At 38.4% G+C, this 19830-nt stretch overlaps 1 protein-coding gene across 5 annotated transcripts in view; it reads right to left on the reverse strand.

The window, feature by feature from the left end:
• The window catches only part of BTBD9 (BTB domain containing 9), a 149848-nt gene that overhangs the window by 128414 nt on the left and 1604 nt on the right, over nt 1–19830 (reverse strand). For 4 of the 5 annotated variants that reach the window (XM_068939544.1, XM_068939545.1, XM_068939546.1 and 1 more), the window contains exons 2-6: nt 19169–19333; nt 12752–12962; nt 11227–11590; nt 9172–9436; nt 6715–6934 (exon numbers count right to left, since the gene is read on the reverse strand). In XM_068939544.1, coding sequence (XP_068795645.1) covers nt 6715–6934; nt 9172–9436; nt 11227–11590; nt 12752–12962; nt 19169–19250 — 1142 coding nt within the window. In that variant the 5' untranslated portion in view covers nt 19251–19333. Of the gene's footprint in view, nt 1–6714; nt 6935–9171; nt 9437–11226; nt 11591–12751; nt 12963–18222; nt 18417–19168; nt 19334–19830 lie in introns of those variants that run through there. The other variant, XM_068939547.1, reaches the window with a different exon arrangement.

Raw genomic sequence — 19830 nt, forward strand, 5'->3', positions numbered from 1 at the left:
CCAGCATTCTGGAACCTGTACACACCATGCACATTGGATCCAAAACTTACTGCCTATCTATGCAGTGAGGATTCAGGGATCCTCACAACACTATATCTTAAAAAAAAAAAAAAAAAAAAAAATGCAAATTTGTAACCAATTTACAGCATCTGATTTTCTTGGTTTGCGAAGATACCAAGCAAAAAAACCCTCAAAAATACAGTTCAGTTATCACACACAGAACACAATAGCTTACATTTTCTTAATGACAGTGTCTTTTTGGCAGATTTAGTTTGGACAGCTAGTCTCCTTAGCATTTTTATACATACGATTCATCTAGTAATAGCACCTACTACCTACTACAGATGTAAAACATACCTATATTAATAGGTAATATATTTGGTTCTGTTAAAAATGGAAAATGTATATTATCTATATAGATATATGATAATAGGCCAGAGCCTCACAGAAACAGTTAAGGAGAATGAGTAGTTTAAAGGGCCATTTAATAAGAAGTCACAACGTAATTGTACAGTTGCCAAAATCCTTCCTCTGAAAACTACATAATTCATGTACCACATGAGGAAGATACAAATGAGTGGTTGGAAGGGATCTATGGAAACTGTCTGGTCCAATCCCACACTCAAAGCAAGGACAACTTGGAGTCGGTTTCTTCTGGCCTTGGCTGGTACCTTCAAGGATTGAGATACATTGTCTCTCTCAGCAAAACTTCTATGTTTGACCATCCCCATTACAAATCATAGAATGGTTGAGGTTGGAAGGGACCTCTGGAGATCATCTCTGCTCAAGCAGGGTCACCTAGAGCATATTTCCCAGGATCGCATCCAGACGGGTTGTGAATATCTCCAGGGAAGGAGACTCCACCACCTCTCTGGGCAACCTGTGCCAGTGCTCTGTCACCCTCACAGTGAAGAAGTTTTTCCTCAGGTTCAGACCGAACTTCCTGTGTTTCAGTTTCTGCCCATTGCCTCTTGTCCTGTCACTTGGCACCACAGAGACTGGCCCCATCCTGTTGACACCCTCCCTTCACATACTTGTACACATTGATGAGACGTCCTCTCAGTCTTCTCTTCTCCAGGTTGAGCAGGACCAGCTCTCGCAGTCTTTCTTCATAGGAGAGATGCTCCAGTCCCCTGATCATCTTTGCAGCCCTCCACTGGACTCTCTCCAGCAGTGCCATGTCTCTCTTGTACTGGGGAGCCCAGAAGTGGACACAGCACTCCAGGTGAGGCCTCCCCAGGGCTGAGGCAGAGGGGCAGGATCACCTCCCTCGACCTGCTGGCAACACTCTGCCTAATGCACCCCAGGAGCCCACTGGCCTTCTTGGCCACAAGGGCACACTGCTGCCTCGTGGTTAACTTGTTGTCCACCAGCACTCCCAGGTCCTTTTTGGCAGAGCTGCTTTCCAGCAGGTCCACCCCCAGCCTGTACTGCTGCATGGGATTATTCCTGCCTAGGGGCAGGACCTTGCACTTGCCTTTGTGGAACTTCCGGAGGTTCCTCTCCGCCCAGCTCTCCAGCCTGTCCAGGTCCCTCTGAATGGCAGCCCCGCCTTCTGGTGTGTCAGCCACTCTTCGCCCAGTTTCGTATCATCCGCAAACTTGCTGAGGGTGCACTCTGTGTCCCTTCCTCCAGGTCATCGATGAATACATTGAACAAGACTGGACCCAGGACTGACCCCTGGGGGACACCGCCACCTACAGGCCCCCAACTAGACTCTGTGCCACTGACCACAACCCTCGGAGCCCGGCCATCCAGCCCGTTCTCAATCCACCTCACCGTCCACTCATCCAGCCCACACTTCCTGAGTTTACCTAGGAGGAGGTGATGGGAGACAGCGTCCAAAGCCTTGCTGAAGTCCAGGTAGACAACATCCACTGCTCTGCCCTCATCTACCCAGCCAGTCCTTCCATCAGAGAAGGCTCTCAGATTGGTCAAGCATGATTTCCCTTTGGTGAATCCATGCTGACTCCTCCTGACCACCTCCTTGTCCTCCATCTGCTTAGAGAGGACCTCCAGGAGGAGCTGTTCCATCAGCTTTCCCGGGATGGAGGTGAGGCTGACAGGCCTGTAGTTGCCTGGCTCCTTCTTCTTGCCCTTTTGGAAGACTGGGGTGACACTGGCTTTCTTCCAGTCCTCAGGCACCTCTCCTGATCTCCAGGACCTTTCCAAGATGATGGGGAGTGGCCTAGCGATGACATCTGCCAGCTCCCTCAGCACTCGTGGGTGTATCCCATCGGGGCCCACGGATTTATGGATGTCAAGTTTGGACAAAAGATCTTCTAACCTGATCCTCCTCGACCAAGGGAGAGTCTTCCTTTCTCCAGACTTTCAGACCCAGGGGACAAGAGAGGAATTCCTGAGGACTGGCCTTAGCAGTGAAGACTGAAGCAAAGGCAGCATTCAATAACTCTGCCTTCTCTATATCCTTTGTCACCAGGGCACCCGCCCCATTCAGCAGCAGGCCCACATTTTCCCTAGTCTTCTTTTTGCTACAGATGTATTTGAAGAACCCCTTCTTGTTGTCCTTGACATCCCTTGCCAGATTTAATTCCAAATGGGCCTTAGCCTTCCTTGTCCCATCCCTGCATACGCTGACAACGTCCCTATATTCCTCCCAAGTGGCCTGTCCCCTTTTCCACATTCTGTGGACTTTCTTCTTCTGTTGGAGCTTTGCCAGGAGTTCCTTGCTCATCCATGCAGGTCTCCCGCCCACTTTGCTTGACTTCTTACTCAGAGGGATGCACCGATCTTGAGCCTGGAGGAGGTGATGCTTGAATATTAACCAGCTCTCCTGGACCCTCCTCCTTTTAGGGCCCTACCCAATGATATTCCTCCAAGTAGGTCCCTGAAGAGGCCAACGGTAGCTCTCCTGAAGTCCTGCGTTGCAATCCTACTCATTGCCCTGCTCCCTCCTCGTAGGATCCTGAACTCCACCATCTGATGGTCACTGCAGCCAAGGCCGCCCCCAACCTTCACACCTCCAACCAGACCTTCTTTGTTTGTTAGTACAAGGTCTAGTAATGCACCTCTCCTCGTTGGCGTCTCCACCACCTGAGTCAAGAAATTATCATCAACCCTCTGCAGGAACCTCTTTGACTGTTTGTGCCTAGCTGTGGTGTCTTCCCAACAGATGTCAGGGTGGTTGAAGTCTCCCATGAGAACCAGGGCCTGTGATCGTGAGGCTACTTCCAGGTGTCTGTGGAAGGCCTCATCAACTTCCTCTTCCTGATCAGGTGGCCTGTAGTAAACACGCACCACCATGTCACCCATGTTACCCTGCCCTTTAATCCTTACCCATAGGCTCTCCACTTGCTCTTCATCCACCCCGAGGCAGAGCTCCACACATTCTAGTTGCTCCCTCACATAAAGAGCAACTCCACCACCTCGCCTTCCTGGCCTGTCTTTCCTAAAAAGCACATAGCCATCCATGACAGCATCCCAGTCATGTAAACTATCCCACTATGTTTCTGGAACTGCAAGGAGATCATGGTCCTGTGACCGCACACAGATCTCTAACTCTTCCTGCTTATTCCCCATGCTGCATGCATTGGTGTACAGGCATTTCAGAGAGCCACTCGAGCATGTAAGCTTCTCAGGAGAGGTGTAAGAGGATCCTCCATAGCCATGTCCCGTGCTGCCTTCCCTGGCTGCATGCACCTGCTGGAGGCATCCTGATTTGAGCAGTATTTTGCTGACTATGCTGTCTCTACAACTCTCCCCTTCCCCCATGTTTCCTAGTTTAAAGCCCTCCTTACCAGGCTGGCCAATCTGTTGGCAAAGATGCGCGTGCCCCACTTCGTGAGGTGGATCCCATCGCTCCCCATCAGCTGTTGATCTTCAGACAGGGTTCCATGGTCACAGAAACCAAAACCCTGCTGCCAACACGAGCGGCGCAGCCAGTTGTTAACTTGGAAAACTCGTCTACTCCTCTTCCCGTCCTTCCACCTCACAGGCAGGATTGAAGAGAAAACAACCTGGGCTCCCAGACCCTTGACCACCATTCCCAGAACTCTGAAGTCCTGTTTGATGGTATCCAGCTTGCCCTTTGTGTCATTAGTGCCCACATGGAAGAGCAGCAGAAGGTAGTAGTCTGATGCATGGACAAGCCTTGGCAGTCTTTCCATGACATCTCTTATTCAAGCCCCTAGCAGGCAGCAAACCTCTCTGGACAAGAGGTCAGGTCGGCCTCTGTCCCCTGCAGCAGATAGTCACCCACAACAATCACTCGCCACTTCTTCCGGGTGTTCCCGCACGGCGCAGGGTCTGTCAGGCCAGTTGCCTCCCTTGAAGCCATGCCCAGCTCCTCCTCAGCTTGGAGGGTGCTAAACTTGTTCCTCAAAGGCAAATCTTGAGGAGGAGCAAGAGCCTTTCTCCTTCTACGAGAGGTCACCAGCTTCCAGCCTTCTTCAACAGCGTTATGATGTACCGCTTCACACGGTGCAAAGCCCTCCAGCAACACCACTGCAGTGGTGGGTGGGGACTCCTGGAAACGCTCGGTCTCTGAGAATACCCTGTCAATCTCCTGCTCATCTTCTTGGATGCTACGCAGCCTACTAACTTCCTCCTGTAACTCCTTTACCTGGCAATACAACTGATCAACCACGGCACACCTTGCGCAGTAGAGCTGACTATCAGCCCAGGTCTCACGGAGAGGCCCTAGGCACTCCCTGCAGCCTGACACCTGTAGAGCTGCATCTGCTGTCAGAGCATTTTTCCTAATATTTGATTGGAATTTCCCTTGTTGCTACTCATGTCCGCTGCCCTTTGTCATTTCAGCACACAGCTCCAAGAGAAGTTTGGCTCTGTCTTCTCTACATTCTTCCATTAAATAGCTGAAGATAGCAATATAATCCCTTCTTTTAGCCTCCTCCTCTCAAAAATTGAGCAAATCCAGCTCTCTCAGCCTCTCCTTGTACATCATTTGCTCCAGCCCTCATCATCTCGGTGTCCTTCTGCTGAATTCACTTCAACATGTCAGTGGCTTGTACTGTGGAGTCCATAGCTGGACACAGCATTCCAAGTGCATCTTTTTGCATTTATCTCAGGTTAGCTACTGTGGAAAAAGAAAAGTGACAGTTCAGGTAATACACCTGACAGGAAGCAAAGAGTGAGAGTCCAGTACCAAACTTTCCACAGAAAAGAAAAAGATAAGGATGACAGTGAAACTAGATCCTAAATCACTGTAATCTAAGTATTTTCTGATGAGAAAAGGCCATTCTAGAGCTCCACCTTGGCTAATATTCTGCCACCAGGAGTGGTTTATTCTACAAACCTCAGAGGAAAGACATAGGACAGCTTATTCAAAAGTTACCTCCCACTAGGTGCCCTAAGGAACAAGGGTTTTTCCCGCTAGCTTCAACAGTTGCTGGCTGATTTATGCCTTGCAGATGAGGAACATTTACCATTTACAGCTTCCCTAAAAACTGCTAGGGAGTTCTTCATTATTAATATGCCTCTTTTCAAATTTGATTAAATACTTGGTTTAGCTGGTTAACCTGTGACAATTAGTTTAATATTATACAAAGCAGTTTTTTTACCTTTAAATGCTCACCTTTTCAATCTTTCCAAAAAGAAAAGAGAAGCATAGATTTCAGATGTTCTGAATCAGTTGAACTTACATCAAACAAAGGGCTTAAAAATTCATGCAGGTTATTATGAAGGACTAATTTTAAATGTGAACTGCAATTATAAGTTCTCATGTTATTTACAAATAAAATTTAGTACAGAGTGCTTCCTGTTCTAAAATAATAGAACTTAGTTAAAAAGAGAGAAAGGACAACTGTTTTGCAATTATAAACTGTTAGCCTAGGAGTAATATTAAAAATATAATAGATTGATTTTAATATATTATTACATTTGTGATAAGATTCTTATTTTACTATTGTTAATAAAAAAGTCCTTGAGACTACCTGCATGAGTTGTCCACAAAACTGCAAAATCTTTCTGATGGAAAGTTCTAAAATGAACTCAAAAAGAACGAATGAAAATGAAACTTGAAATGAATGAACTTGATAATGAATGAAAATTCAATCTGTTAGATAAAAAGAACCTTGCAATTTTCCTACTTACGCAGTCACCCAGTTGTTGAAAGACATTTAATTTGATCTTTCATGCCATAAAAATGTTAAGTAGCTGAGCGTAAATATAAGTTCAGGTATTGGCTAACATATACACGATAGTTCATACTTCACCGGTCTCACTGTAAAGAGGCTTGTAAAAACTACTGCAGTTAGCTGGGAACGCACATTCTAAACAATTTCATTATCTGCGAATTATTGTCAAAAATACGTTATTACTCAATGATTTTGATAGGATGAAAAACTTTGAGTAAACATTCCTTCAATGTTTAGAACATAAATACACAAATAATGTTTTCTACAAAAGAACTACAATGTTATCATTTGAACAAATAAAAACAGTTGAAAACTAAAGTAGCAAGTAGAAAACTGAATTATTAAATTATTAGTAATATAAGCTGTGCAACAAAAACATAGAAAATACAATGAGATATTATGATATAGCCTAATATCACAAGTTACAGTTTGCTGTGTAAGTAACCAAAACTATATTTTTCGAAATAAAAATCATTAGTGCCATTTCCAACATGGTATCATGACAGTTTTGTAATATATTTATGAACTTTCAGCATTTATATGTTAACACAGGCACAAAAAGCATTACTTTCCCTTTTTAAGCAAACTTGGCACCTACCGACTGTCTCTGTCCCATAGGAGTATCCTTATATGGTTGATTATTGATGGCTGGCCTAGTTTAATTTCAATACCAGAACGGCAATCATCATCGATCGGATGTCGAGAAAATCCATGATCCAAGTCATAGTTCTGAGTGTCCCCATCTAATAAAGCGGACTTCAGCTCCCCTTTTACAACCTGGGCTCCATACTTCATTGTTGCAATATTTTCCCCTGGTACTAAGAAGAAAAGGAAATTGCTTAACATTTACGTTCCCACAACGCAAATAACATATTCTGAACATCAACTGCTTAGGTCAGAACAAAGATTTATTGCCAGTATCCTTTCTCCCAATGGCAATCACAAACGCATGCTAAAGGAAAAAGTACAAAGAGAGCCCGTGCAGAGTAATACTCTTCCTATAAATCCACTTAGTTTCCAGCAATCCACAGCTCAGTTTCCTGAGCTCTAAGTTGTATCTCTGTATTTAACAGCCAAGAATTGATTATCTTACGAATTTTTTCCCCCTATACCTTTCACAAAATCTGTTTATACTTTGACTCCAAAACACAATGCAGAACTACGATCACAATTAGGCACTTTAATAAAATGTATTTTAATAACTTCACTTTCTCCAATTCATTTGATGCCCTTGAATTCATGTATGGTAGCAGTAAGTAGCGATCGTTTACTAATACATAGTATCTATATTCTCAGCGACTTTCATGATTTTATAGAAATCTAAAGTACCTTCCTCATTCAGTCATTACCTTCCTCCTAGTTCGATACTTTTGGCCTACGTAGTCTCTCCTTGCTATCAACCTCTCACCAGACCTCTGATCACCCTTGTGCCCTTTTTTTGTTTAATTTGGAATTTTTTGAGATGGTAGGGCGCTAAAAACACATAGAACACTCAAGATGTGCATGCAGTGCCAATTTGCAGCTCAGAATAGCCATGGTTTTTAACAGCTATACAACTTTCCAGTATTCTGCAAAGTGAAAGACCACTGAAGCTAATGGGAAACTTCCTATTGGCTTCTTGGGCTTTGAATCAACATGGTTAAGGGAGTCTTAATGCCACCATTTCACAGTAATAAACCTGTTCCAGGAACAAATTCTCTATCAAGGTAACAGAGGTTAACATTCCCTAACTCCAAAACCAAAACAAAATACAGTTTAAAAGTTTTTTTTTTTTTTAAATAGGAGATTTTTAACTGTCTTCGTTGAGAAGATAAGCCTGAAAACGTGGTCTGAACACTAAATGATGAAAAGGTGCCTCCTGAACTCTTCAGACAGGTTGGCAAGAAAAGTATGAATTTTAATGGTATTAATGGAAGTCTATTACCCAAAGAACAGAATTTGAAGGGGTAAAATTTTAAACTTATTCTGTTGTAGTACTACTACACAAAAGCATCACATGCAATTTTGCAGTTGTGCATCAGTGCAAGTAGTCACCAGCGTTTCTGCAAAAATCTAAAGAGCCTGAAATAGTCCTAAAACAACACAGCAATTCCATTCTCTGTGATTTTGACAGTGTTAGAGATCTTGAGATTAGGAGCATATTATTATTAATCGCGACATGACTATGAAGAAAAGGAAATCAGAAGGCATCATTTAACTTTTGCAGATTTATCTACTGCACTATCAACATAACGTCTTGCATGATAGGATTTTTAAAATACTAACTCAGATGTTTAAATATTAATACCTGTAACTTCTAAGAGAGAAGAAAGGGAAGATGCAGTTCTAAGAATGCATTTTTTTCATTTCACAGCTCATCCTGCATGACTGAGAAATTACAGTGCAGGTTCTTAAAGATCATTTAAGTTTATCCTTGGCTCTAGGTCAAATATTCTTTATAACTCACACATTAAATAGCAAAGAAATAACATCTTTATGAAATGTTCTTCTAAGCATTAGATATTTTTGCTAAATTAACGTACAGCACAGACAACAAATATCAAATAAAATGCTTCTCATGCATTTTAGGCTTCTATTATGCAGTTTTGGGAAACATATGGTAGGGACAAACGTAAAGAGTAAGAGGAAAAAAAATCAAAAACAAGGCAAAAAAGGCTTTAAAAAATTTTCACAATAAAAAACACAATAACATCAATATAAAACCATTGAAACATGCTGAATATCTGCAATTGATGCATGTTTAATATTTTTGCAAAATACTTTTTATTAAAATAGTATTCCTTCAAGAAAAAAAATTCATTACAATGTACATATCTGAGCAGTATCTGAGATACCAATAAGGAAATACGCTGAATAATATTACTTACTATTTAAGGAATTCCAGTGTCACGAATGGTACATAAAGAGATATTCCATTATGTAAGCCTTTCACAAGGAGTAACAATAGATAAAAACTCAAAGAACAAATTAAACACATCCTCCAGATAATTACAGTCCACCCCTCAACAAATCAGGAAAAAAAAAAAAAAAAAAAAAAAAAGAGAAAGATGCTCACTTAACATGCCCCTGTAGTTGAGGTCCATGTCCCGACTTTCAGAACGAATTTTAATGGCATCTAGGATGGCATCAGGTGACAATAATCCAGAAGGCCTTACAACATTTAGCAGTTCTGTTAGACTCATTAGTGGCAAACGCACTGCTTGCATGATTTCAGCATGGTTTTCCTTGGGGTTATGTTTACACCAATTCATCAAAGCTTGGAAAATGTCCTTCTCAGGAGCTGCAAATGAATCCCTCAGTACAATATTCAGAAGAGCAGCCTAGAAAAGGAAAATGAAAAAAATAGCAACAAAATATAAAATAAAAAACAAAATTAACATCTAAGATATGGCAAAAATTAACAGATGTTTTAATTGGCAGTTATTAAAAATAATTCCCCAAGGAGTGCCTGAAGTTCTTAGCTCAGGGAAGAAGCCAAAGCCCCCTTAAGATTCCTGAATTGTAATCTAGTTTCTCAGATTAAAAAAAAAAGAAAAAAAGAAAAAAGACTAGGGAAAAAAAAAGCTTTCAGTTTCAGTATTGTAGTTATGGCTCGTATGTTCTAGCTACGTATGCAAGTATTATACAGTCTTTCATGTAAGTAATAGGCAATATTAAAAACCTCCAGGAGAAGTGTGACAAAAATGGAATGTGGAAAACTATTCAAATCAATTTTATTCTAAGTTATTGCTTTAGATTTCCTTGGGAATGCAAGAAGTTATTTTTGGAACTGGCAGTATGGTTCAAAGCATTCCTTCAAATGCTGGCAGATATAGTATCATAGATGATAAAAAAAAAAAAAAAAATCAATGGTGGTTTGTAATCACCTTTTTAAACCATTTCTAACTCTTTGGGTTTGTTTTCCCCCTTCTTCTCTCTTTTGGTACCAACTTAGTAAGATAGTCAACGGGTAAGACCTCAGTAGCTCTTTCTCATGAAAAAACAAACACTGATTGCATACTGAGAACAAAAGAATTGAACAGCTTTTTGATTTTCATTTAGTAAGGAGAATAATCAGGAGTTTGCCTCAGAAGAGGACACTCCTCCTTCACATGCCAGGACTGACTTTGCCAAAGACATCAGAAAGTATATGCTTCCTAATGAATGAAGCTGGCTAATTTTTTTTGGCCTTGACAACATGCTCCGACAGTTCAGATTTAACATATTGTACATGGCAGAGTATAGTATGGAAAAAATAAATTTTCTCTACATAACTAATAAGTTAGTCAGCTTAGCAAAGCTAAGCTTTGTCTTGTACTTATTGGAGGAATAGACCTATTGCAGGCTTTTCCACTAAAAACGGCATTCTGTATAAAACTAAACAATCATTCTTTCAAGTTGTTACACTACTTCACATGCACATCATGTGAAAACACTATATCATTATTACGTCCAGCTCAACAAGGTTAATTCCAGAGCAACTGGAAAATTTCAATGGCATAGAGCTCTCTTAGATTCCCACACAAATATTTACACATCTAACAGGAGGGGAAAAAAAAGAAAAAAGAAAAAAGAAAAAAGAAAACCCTCCCCACCACCATTCCATGATTTTGGAACATGACAACAATTAGCAATGAGCATAAAACACAGCAACCTCCACGATGCTTTAGCTTACATTGGAGAAAATTACCCTTCACAGACACAGCCTATATCAAGAAATTAAGACAATGGGGTATCTTCTGCTATCTTCTCAAGTCTTTTGCTTTATATCTACCGGGCAGTTTTCAGAAACCAAATAATATTATATCAAGGACAGATAAAAAAAGAAAAAGTAAGGTTAGGTTGCCCATTCCCACCTATTAGAGTACTCTATTAAATGTCATATATTTAATTATACTGCTTGGTCAAAATTGAATACACAAAAAATTCAGAACGGATCACCAGAATTTTCATTCTTCTTGGTCTGAATATTTCCAACTGCCACAGTTTCCCTAGTATACGGTGATATCTGTTAACTAACGTGCAAACTTTCATTTTATGCCTCCATTAGTATTTTATCATGGAGTTAAAACAGAGTAAAATGAACGCTCTTGACTTAAAAAAGAAAAAAAAAAAAAAGGCAAAGATATACCTTAGAAAGTGATAAGAAGCCTTCACTAGACAGCACCTCTTGGGCGTTTCTATCCATGAACATACAGCACATACAAGTTAATTTTGGAAGTGAATAAAGACTGGCAACATCAAAGGTCATACAAACATTCTGAATATTAAGTATGGTGCAAAGATACTCAGATGTGGAATCCTCCAGTTCTGGGAATCCATATTTATGTGCTAGGCTTAGGAAGTCTAGGAGGACCTCCTCTTTCTCATCTCGTAGTGTGGCACGACCAGTGTAAATATATTTCAGCAGCATGGTAAATGCTTCTGCAGTGGTGTCCTGAAGAGGAATTTCTGCTTCAGGCTGAGATTCTCTCATTCCGCCATACAATAATGCTCTATAAAAAAGATAAAGTTTGAGAAATGTATATCCTAACTCCATTTGCACTACTGAAATAAAAACAAAACAGATAGAACAAGTAGAAACAGATAAAATATGACTTTATAGCGGTCCCTGAGACTACACCAAATAAAGGGCATGTAGTTTAGGAAATTAGAAAAGAAAAACTCTTATTTCAAGTGCAGGTCTGCTCTGAAATCAGTTGCACAACAACAAAATTCTGAGATGTTATGTTTTTTTAACCCCACAGAACAATTGTTCCATCTCTACTTGGAACTACAGTTTGTAAAGCAGAAGTTCACAGATCATCCTAGTACTTTTTCTTCCTCATTGAAAGCACTTAAAAAAAACAAATAATACCCCCATCAACCAAAACACAGAAACACCCAGTCCCAAAAATCTTTCAGAACACAAGTGAAACAACTAATCCATCCCCATAATAGCAGCGGTGGATTAGCAAATCTCAGGATTACTGATCTTCTGTTCCTTACTCTAAAACCAGCACATAGCAACCCTGCTGAAGTACTGAATCTTGAGAAAAATCAACAGATGAGTGACACTTTTTAAATATGATAAATAGTTTGAACACAATTTACACTCACATCTTAGCTTAGTTATTAGCTTATCCCTCTGACAAAATTAACCAGAAGAAGATTACCAGGAAGTTTTATTAATTATATTTAGAGTGAAAAACGTCCAACTCTTAAAAAAAAAAAAAGTTGGATTAGTATTATCCCTAGTTTTTAAATAAATATTCTACCAATTTAACCTGCATTGGCCAAGCCTTTTTAAATGCTCAGTTTCGATGTGTTGAAATTAAAGTCTTCAATGAATATGTTCCACAGAAGCATACCACCCATCCTTTGAAACACCACAACAATTTTATAGCAGAAGATTTTTGTTCTGAAGTTGGTTTCACAAATTCAAGAGAAAGATAACTTCAAAGTCCAATTTAATGAAGGTCAAAAGAATAACATCATGACATGGTATTTATCTTTTTATATCTGGACACAATGGTTTGATGTGCTGGGAAACATTCACACAGAAAAGGTCACATTCAAGGGACTGATGATTACACATTGAAAAGTTCATAGAGAAACAATGTTTATCTTATCTGCATGAAAATTTCCTGTGAGCCTAAGAAAAAGCTATACTTTACCTGAAATAATGGCACCTAGCAGCCAGGATCACTCTGTGCGCAGGAAAACGTTTCTTTTCTACAATAAAGGTAACATCACTATATTCTTCCCCGTTCATTAGAGCACCGATGTGCTCTGATAGAATGTGAACATGGTCAATCTCACCCACAGCTGTGTAAGGGCGGAGTGGATGGCTGTTACTCATCTTGGAGGGATGGTGATATTGGTAGCCTAAAGGGAAAAAGAAAATAGCCAGCATTATAAAGGCATATATATTTAAAAATGGCAAAGAGTAAATCGCAACTATGAAAATAAGTGAATAATATGAACTCCAATATATTACAAGGAAAATGAAACAAAGACGTTTTCTATTAAAAATCAGTTACAATAGGATCCAATTCAGTTTGCATCAACAATTCTAGTTGACAGCAAATATTTCAGAGAATTCCATCACCTCACTTCTCTGTCAACCCATTTACTCAAAATAAAAAAGCTTCCAACAAAAAGAATCAAAAATTAAACAATTTTATTTAAATATAAAATTAACATTCAAAAACAATTTGTCTGAATTAAAATGCTCATAAATTATAGATAAATAACCTGATCGATTAAGCTTAGTCTTAACTCTGAAATCTTTAGTCATCACTGAGACTATTTTGGTAAAAAGAGCAGTGTTTATAATTCAGTCTTGCAGAATTCCAATTATCCTTCCAGAAGCTATGATGACTTTCAGTAATAAACAGACAAAGTCTGTCAAACAGCAAAGCTTTACAGTGTACTACTTTTACTCTTTCTAATCAGTTTTCCGGGTATCTTCTTCTTCCCTCATATACTGAGAAGAATAAAAACACAAATACCTCTCTATTATAAATGTAGTAGACTCTACGAATTTACAATACAGATCAACGTGCTATTCATATCTTCTATTGAATCATTTTGTTATTTCTTAAAACATAAGGGTTTTTGTTTTCTTCGTTTCTTTTAATTACTTTATTTTTGTATCTAAGGCTGTATGTAGTTTCACTAGCAAGAGCATCCACACCAGAATTCAAGTCTGAAATCAGCTACTTACACTTTTTATACTACAGTTTACTTTTAAATAAAATGAGCTTAGCTCTTTCAGATAACTCAGCTGTACTTTCAAAAACCTTCTGTGCTCCAGTAGCTAGCCACTTTTCAAAAATGGGTGTGTACTCAGTATTCAGGAAAGAAAGCGTGCCAGAAGTAACAGCAAAATGAAAAATCATACTCTGTACATACCTAACATTAATCTTGAAAAGGAGACATTCATGAGATGAATGCATTTATTTAGCTATATATAAAAAGTGTAATCCGAAAACACATATTCGTTTCCAGTCATCCCTACCCCCACAGAAAAGCCTAGCAGGTATATGGGATTAAGTACTATTTGCAGTTCCGTAACACCTAGAAATGCTTAACCTGAAATCAAGAGGCTGTAGAAACACAGCCAAAGAACATTAAACTAAACTAGTCAGAGAAAGCACAGAAATAGAAAATAGAAATAGAAAATAAGAGAAAGATGCAACACACTAAATTGATAATACAGGCTGCAGCATAAATGGGAACAGAAGCCAGCTTTCCTCACCTGTCTCCACAATTTGAATTAGAAGCTATATGTCCATGTGGACATTATACATACTGGATGCAGTCTATGATAACACAGCACACTGTATAAAAATCATTCTTTCATCCTGAGAAGACAGTAAATTAGTTTTCATAGTTTTCCATAATAGCAGATTGCTTCTTCTGCTTGCAACAGTTAACTTGAAATTAGGTAAGGTATCTCTGCACTGAACAGATTCATGCAATAGATACACTTCCACTAATATTTATTTTTCAACAAGCGGAAATAACTTAACTCACAGCAGTTAAGTTGCATCCATTTACACCAGCAGTAATATTTGTCACAACAAAACAATTATTTGAGTGTTTATAGGCTATAACAAAATTGAAACGTCTTCAAAATGTAAAACCCTTTACTACATCAAAGGAGCAAACAAAAGAATGCATTAGTTGCAAATCTAAAGCCTGCATACGCCTCAATACTTCTGTACCTTTCAATTCTAATTGCTGTTGTTTAGCTTCATCGTTACCTCCGTTACCTCCATTGTTACAGGCAAGAGTCAGGCAACTCAATCACATGTGTTACACACACATCATCAAGGAATTCTGTACTATCACTCTTCCGATATTTCCAGGTTTGATTAATTAGGAAAGTTCTCTTATGATACTTCATATATATAATACTACTTGTACATTTTGTTTTAAAAACTATTTTTACTTCAATTTTTTCTACGCTCTGCTTTCTTCTTCATCTACTTCTCTCTCTGAAAGACTGAACAGACACTGTCCAAATAAAATTAAGACACTATGAAAGTGAAAAAAGAAAGCCATTAGTGGCATATTAACTTTACTTGCAGTAGCCACTTGTCACGTGCCAACAAGGTGAAAAGCGTAACAGAAAATTGTTTCCATTTCAGGTAAGAGATCAAAAGAACACTTTCATCCCAAGGATATATAAACCCACTTCTCAACAAGAATCAGCACGTAGAATGAGGGACACTCACTAATAAGTCAATGATGATGCAGTCTTTATGTACACCAAGACCCTGGATTACAACAAGAGGTCAAAGCAGAAATTTAAAGAACCCTGTACGTCAGCTCCAAGTTTGTTTTATAGAAGTTCAATGTTCTCAGAATTCCTGGTGCAACATGTTATACCAAATTGCCAGTTTCAATTAAGAACACATTGATTACTGGGAATATGGGACTCAAAGGATGGCTACGAGCCTCTGGTTAAGAAGCCTTTCAAATGCTGTAATAATATAAGTCACCAATTTCCAGTCCTTTAATCTAAATTATGCACAAAGCCTTATATGCTTTCTGTCGAGAACATTAGTATATTGAAGTAGCACTCAAACCCATTTATTCAACCCACTACTCAATCCCAATGCAACTTCCATCTCTTCTGTCAATTCTCTACATAAAGCAGCTTTGTGAGAGTGATCCCTCCTTCAAAACCTAGAACTAACAATATATAGCTTTAGAAATTACAGGCTGGGTTTTTCAGCGGTATTAAATCAGATAAACAGGAAATGTGCAGATCACTTCAAGGGTTAAGGAAGTAAAATGTAACATGTTGTTTTAGCTGTGGCAAGTTGCTATGAGCTCACTAATTCCCTGTATAGCTAAATATGTATTTCTGGTCCTAACTTAAAGTATTAGTTAGGATAAAAAAAAAAGACTGAGGCTGCCTGGAGTGCAGCAAAAGCTCCTTCTAAAGATCTCTCTGGCATCTTCTACTATGAAACAATGACACTGCATTCAAAGAACATGGGCCTTTGTTAAACTGTCTTTCTTGACCACAAAGAAGAGCAAACTTCAGAATAAAAGGCAAAATTACCTATTCAAAGCTATTTACAAACAACTTGCCAGCACCATAATCTATTTCCAGGAGTTATCCAAAGCTAATTCTAATTGCTTCAGGAGTCAGCTGCTACAGCTTTGCTCATGCCACAAAAATAAAGTAAAGCATTCTCAATAATTTAACTGTAATCTTAAACAGCATTTGTTAAGACAGGGTTCCAAATCACTTCTATCCAAGACCAAAATGGAACATAAACTTCTTTGGGATGCTCTTCAATTAACATGTGAAAAACAGAGGTTAACATTTATTGCATAACGTGTCAGTACAGTTTGTGTCAAGGCCAGAAGGCCAGGGAGGGGAGAAGAGGAGAAGAAAAAGCAAACAAACAACAACAAAAAAAAAAAACACACACACACACAAAGTTTTTGGCTAGCTATACATCTTTTCTAGTAAATAACCTAAAAGATGTCACAGCATACAATAATACAACCTAGAAAATGCTGCAACAACAGCAAAACCACAATGAGATGTTTACTAAACAACTCTCAAATCGGAACTGCAATAAAGATAAGTACTTAGTCATTTCCCCTCCCCTTCCATTTGGGCTATTTGTTTCAATGAAGCAAACAGTTGCTTTTGTACCAGCCCAGAATAAGGAAATGAAGAAATTGTTAATGACTATGCTGGAAACGTTTAAATAAAAGATGAGTGAAAAATGTTTACTTAACTGATGACCCTACTGAAACTTTCAAAATAATGTTGAAAAGCAAATTAGCAAGTAAACAGACTAATGCAGAAATCAAAACTTAATGAAGTTTTAAGTCTGGCTTATAAACATAGAGTAATTAATCTCATGTCCTTGAAACACTTCAATCCTTTATAATCCAGTTCGAACCCATCGAGATAACACGCATTTTATCTGAATCACACAAAAGGAATTTTCTTAAATTCCTGATTTTTCTAGAAATAGGAATCACGATGGCTCTGAGCTGACTGGAATGTACTTGAATAGCATTTTAATACTTTGAAATGCTTTACTTCATAAAAATGTTGCTGTGTTTTAAAGAACAAGTACTTTTTTAACGGAAGACACAGCAAAATACTATTTTAAATACAATTTCTATTACTATGGACTCACAGGACACAGGAAGCGTGACAGTAAGGCTACTGTACAAACACAACATTGTTTCAAGTCATACGGCTTCCTTTTTAATGGATATACTCAGGTTCTTCCAATACAAATAAATGATTTGTTCTTATCTAAGTTTTAGTACACTAAATTGACATCTCAGGAAATAAAGGAGTTTTTTGCAATTATTTCAACATACACACAGCGAAAAAAAAGCAAGTAAATAATCTGACTCTGTCGGAACCGTAGCCCAGGAGCTCCTTTATGCTCTTCTGAGTAACAGAACAATAACGTTGACTAAGACTGAAAATTGTACCAGACAGGGGAAAAAATACATGTTCTAATAATCCAATGGTTTAGGCTGAAGTTATTAATTAAGTTAGTGAAGAATTGTAAGTTTACTCATGTCAACTAAGAGTAAAATGAGCAGTATCATGATTTGACACAAACCCATAAAACTTGTGCTTTGTATAGAAGCCTGGTTACTGTTTCTTCAGTTTCACAACAGACAGAACTCACCTGCAATTATGTTTAGAACTGTTTGTTTGGTTTTTTTGGCTTTTAATCAAGGCTTTAAGAAACAAAAGAAGCATTAATATTTCCAATTTAGTTAAAAATCTTAGTACCTTATTCTAGTCTAATAATACCAGCAAATGTGTAACTCAGCCCTGAAGCACAAGTCAAACAATACTTCTGAAGAATCCAAGAATATTTGTGTTCTAAGACGAATTTTCTATACTTCTCATTCTTTTACTTCCACATAAACATTTCTAATATGAAAATCTTGGTTCTATGAAGTCCAGAGATTTTCCATAATCCTACCCAAGAGAGCTAGCTATCATATATGATAGGATGATAGCACCAGAGACATAAAGTCTTGACAATGCCTTGAAATGCTCATACGGAAGAAAGATACTGAATTTAGGTGAGTGCCTCCCTAGCTTAAAAAAAACATTAAGAAGAAAACAACCCACATTTTACTCAAGATAACCCTTAGCCAGAAAGTCTTCCTGTATTTTCTGAAGATCATTACTTCAGCGATTCTCACGTGTCTTTAACTTTCTTGATTAGGCACTTCAATAACACAGCTTCATGATATTTCAGAAAAGTTCTCTGTTGTATGAAACGGCCAAAGGAAGGAAAGAAAAAGTTTCCCAAGACAGTATGCCAAACCTAAAATCCAAAATACAGCAAGGCTTTAAATCACATTGAGTTATATATGAATGACTCTCTCCGATACCTGCATCATGAGTGTTCATAACATTGAGAAAAACAAAGAAGCCAACTACACCAAAATGCTACATTAATGGTATTATTGGCACCAAATAGTCTGTATGAAAACTCCATAACGCACACAGTAAGTTAAAAAAATGTAAATTCTAACTTTAATTAAAAAAAAAAAACTTGACATCATATTAACTATGTCTGCATGCCCGAGGAAACAACTAGTTGCATTTAGTGTCCAATAATAATGTAATCCATGCAGTATGAATTTATATATATAGAAGATGAAGGATAATTTCAAATAAATGTGATTCCCAGAAGTTTTAAGGCTCATCTCCAACCCTTCTGCTGTGAAAGAAATAAAATAAAAACTCATCACTCTATTGACCATACCGTTTCATGACAGCATTATGAACTAAAGCATTTTGACTTAAAGCACACAGAAAGATATGCAAATATATTCCAATTACTTCAGCAGTGCAGTGTTAACATTTTACGTTTTGCTCTGAAATGTATACCTCTGATAGGATGGCAGGACTAATTTTAGCTCTGTACCAGGAACAATATACTAGAGTTCAGGTGATTTATTAACACATATACAAAACCAATATCAATGCCCTTCATCCAACATGGCTAAAAATGGCATACAACTAAAATCTCAAATTGACTCTCAAAAAAATACATTTGTCCACTCACCAGTAAAGCTGTCTGAAGATTTATAGTGGATGCAGCCTGTGGGAAGATGAGCAACTTCCTGAAAATTAGGGTTCTTTGCCATTCTGAACAAAAAGATTGAACAGCAAGCTCATGGAAACGCTATTCAGCAACATCCAGCTGCACAGCAACAAATGTACCATATTCCTGCAACAATGCATGAGATATTTATCAATAAAAAGGGGATATGTGGCCCACGGCGAAATTGATTCTTTGAGATGCATGTTTCTCAGTTAATTTTTTTTTTTTTTGAAATTAATAGAAAAAGCGTCCTTCATTCTATGGGAAAACATTCAGTAACACTAGACTATAACATTAGAATTCCTTTTTTTCAGCACTGGCTATTTAATTGTGACCATTTATTTTTTTAAACCATCGCAAAAGACTGCCGCATCTTGATACTGAATTGTTCATAAGACAAAATTTTTTTTCTAGCTGTCACTGTAGCTAAAACATTGGTGTCCCTGACCACACTATATTCCAGCATGGATCTCTTCAGGAAAAGAAGATCTATGTAAACTGTATCATATGTTTTATTTCCTAAGTTTGAAAAGTTCTGCAAGTGTTCTTGTCTAGTTTAAGACTACCCGCCTCCATACCTCTTTTACTCTACTTAAGGCAGCTGCAGATTCTTTCTGCCGTGC

The sequence above is a fragment of the Struthio camelus genome, chromosome 3 (assembly GCF_040807025.1).
Source record: "Struthio camelus isolate bStrCam1 chromosome 3, bStrCam1.hap1, whole genome shotgun sequence".
In the NCBI taxonomy this organism is placed as follows: Eukaryota; Metazoa; Chordata; class Aves; order Struthioniformes; family Struthionidae; genus Struthio; species Struthio camelus.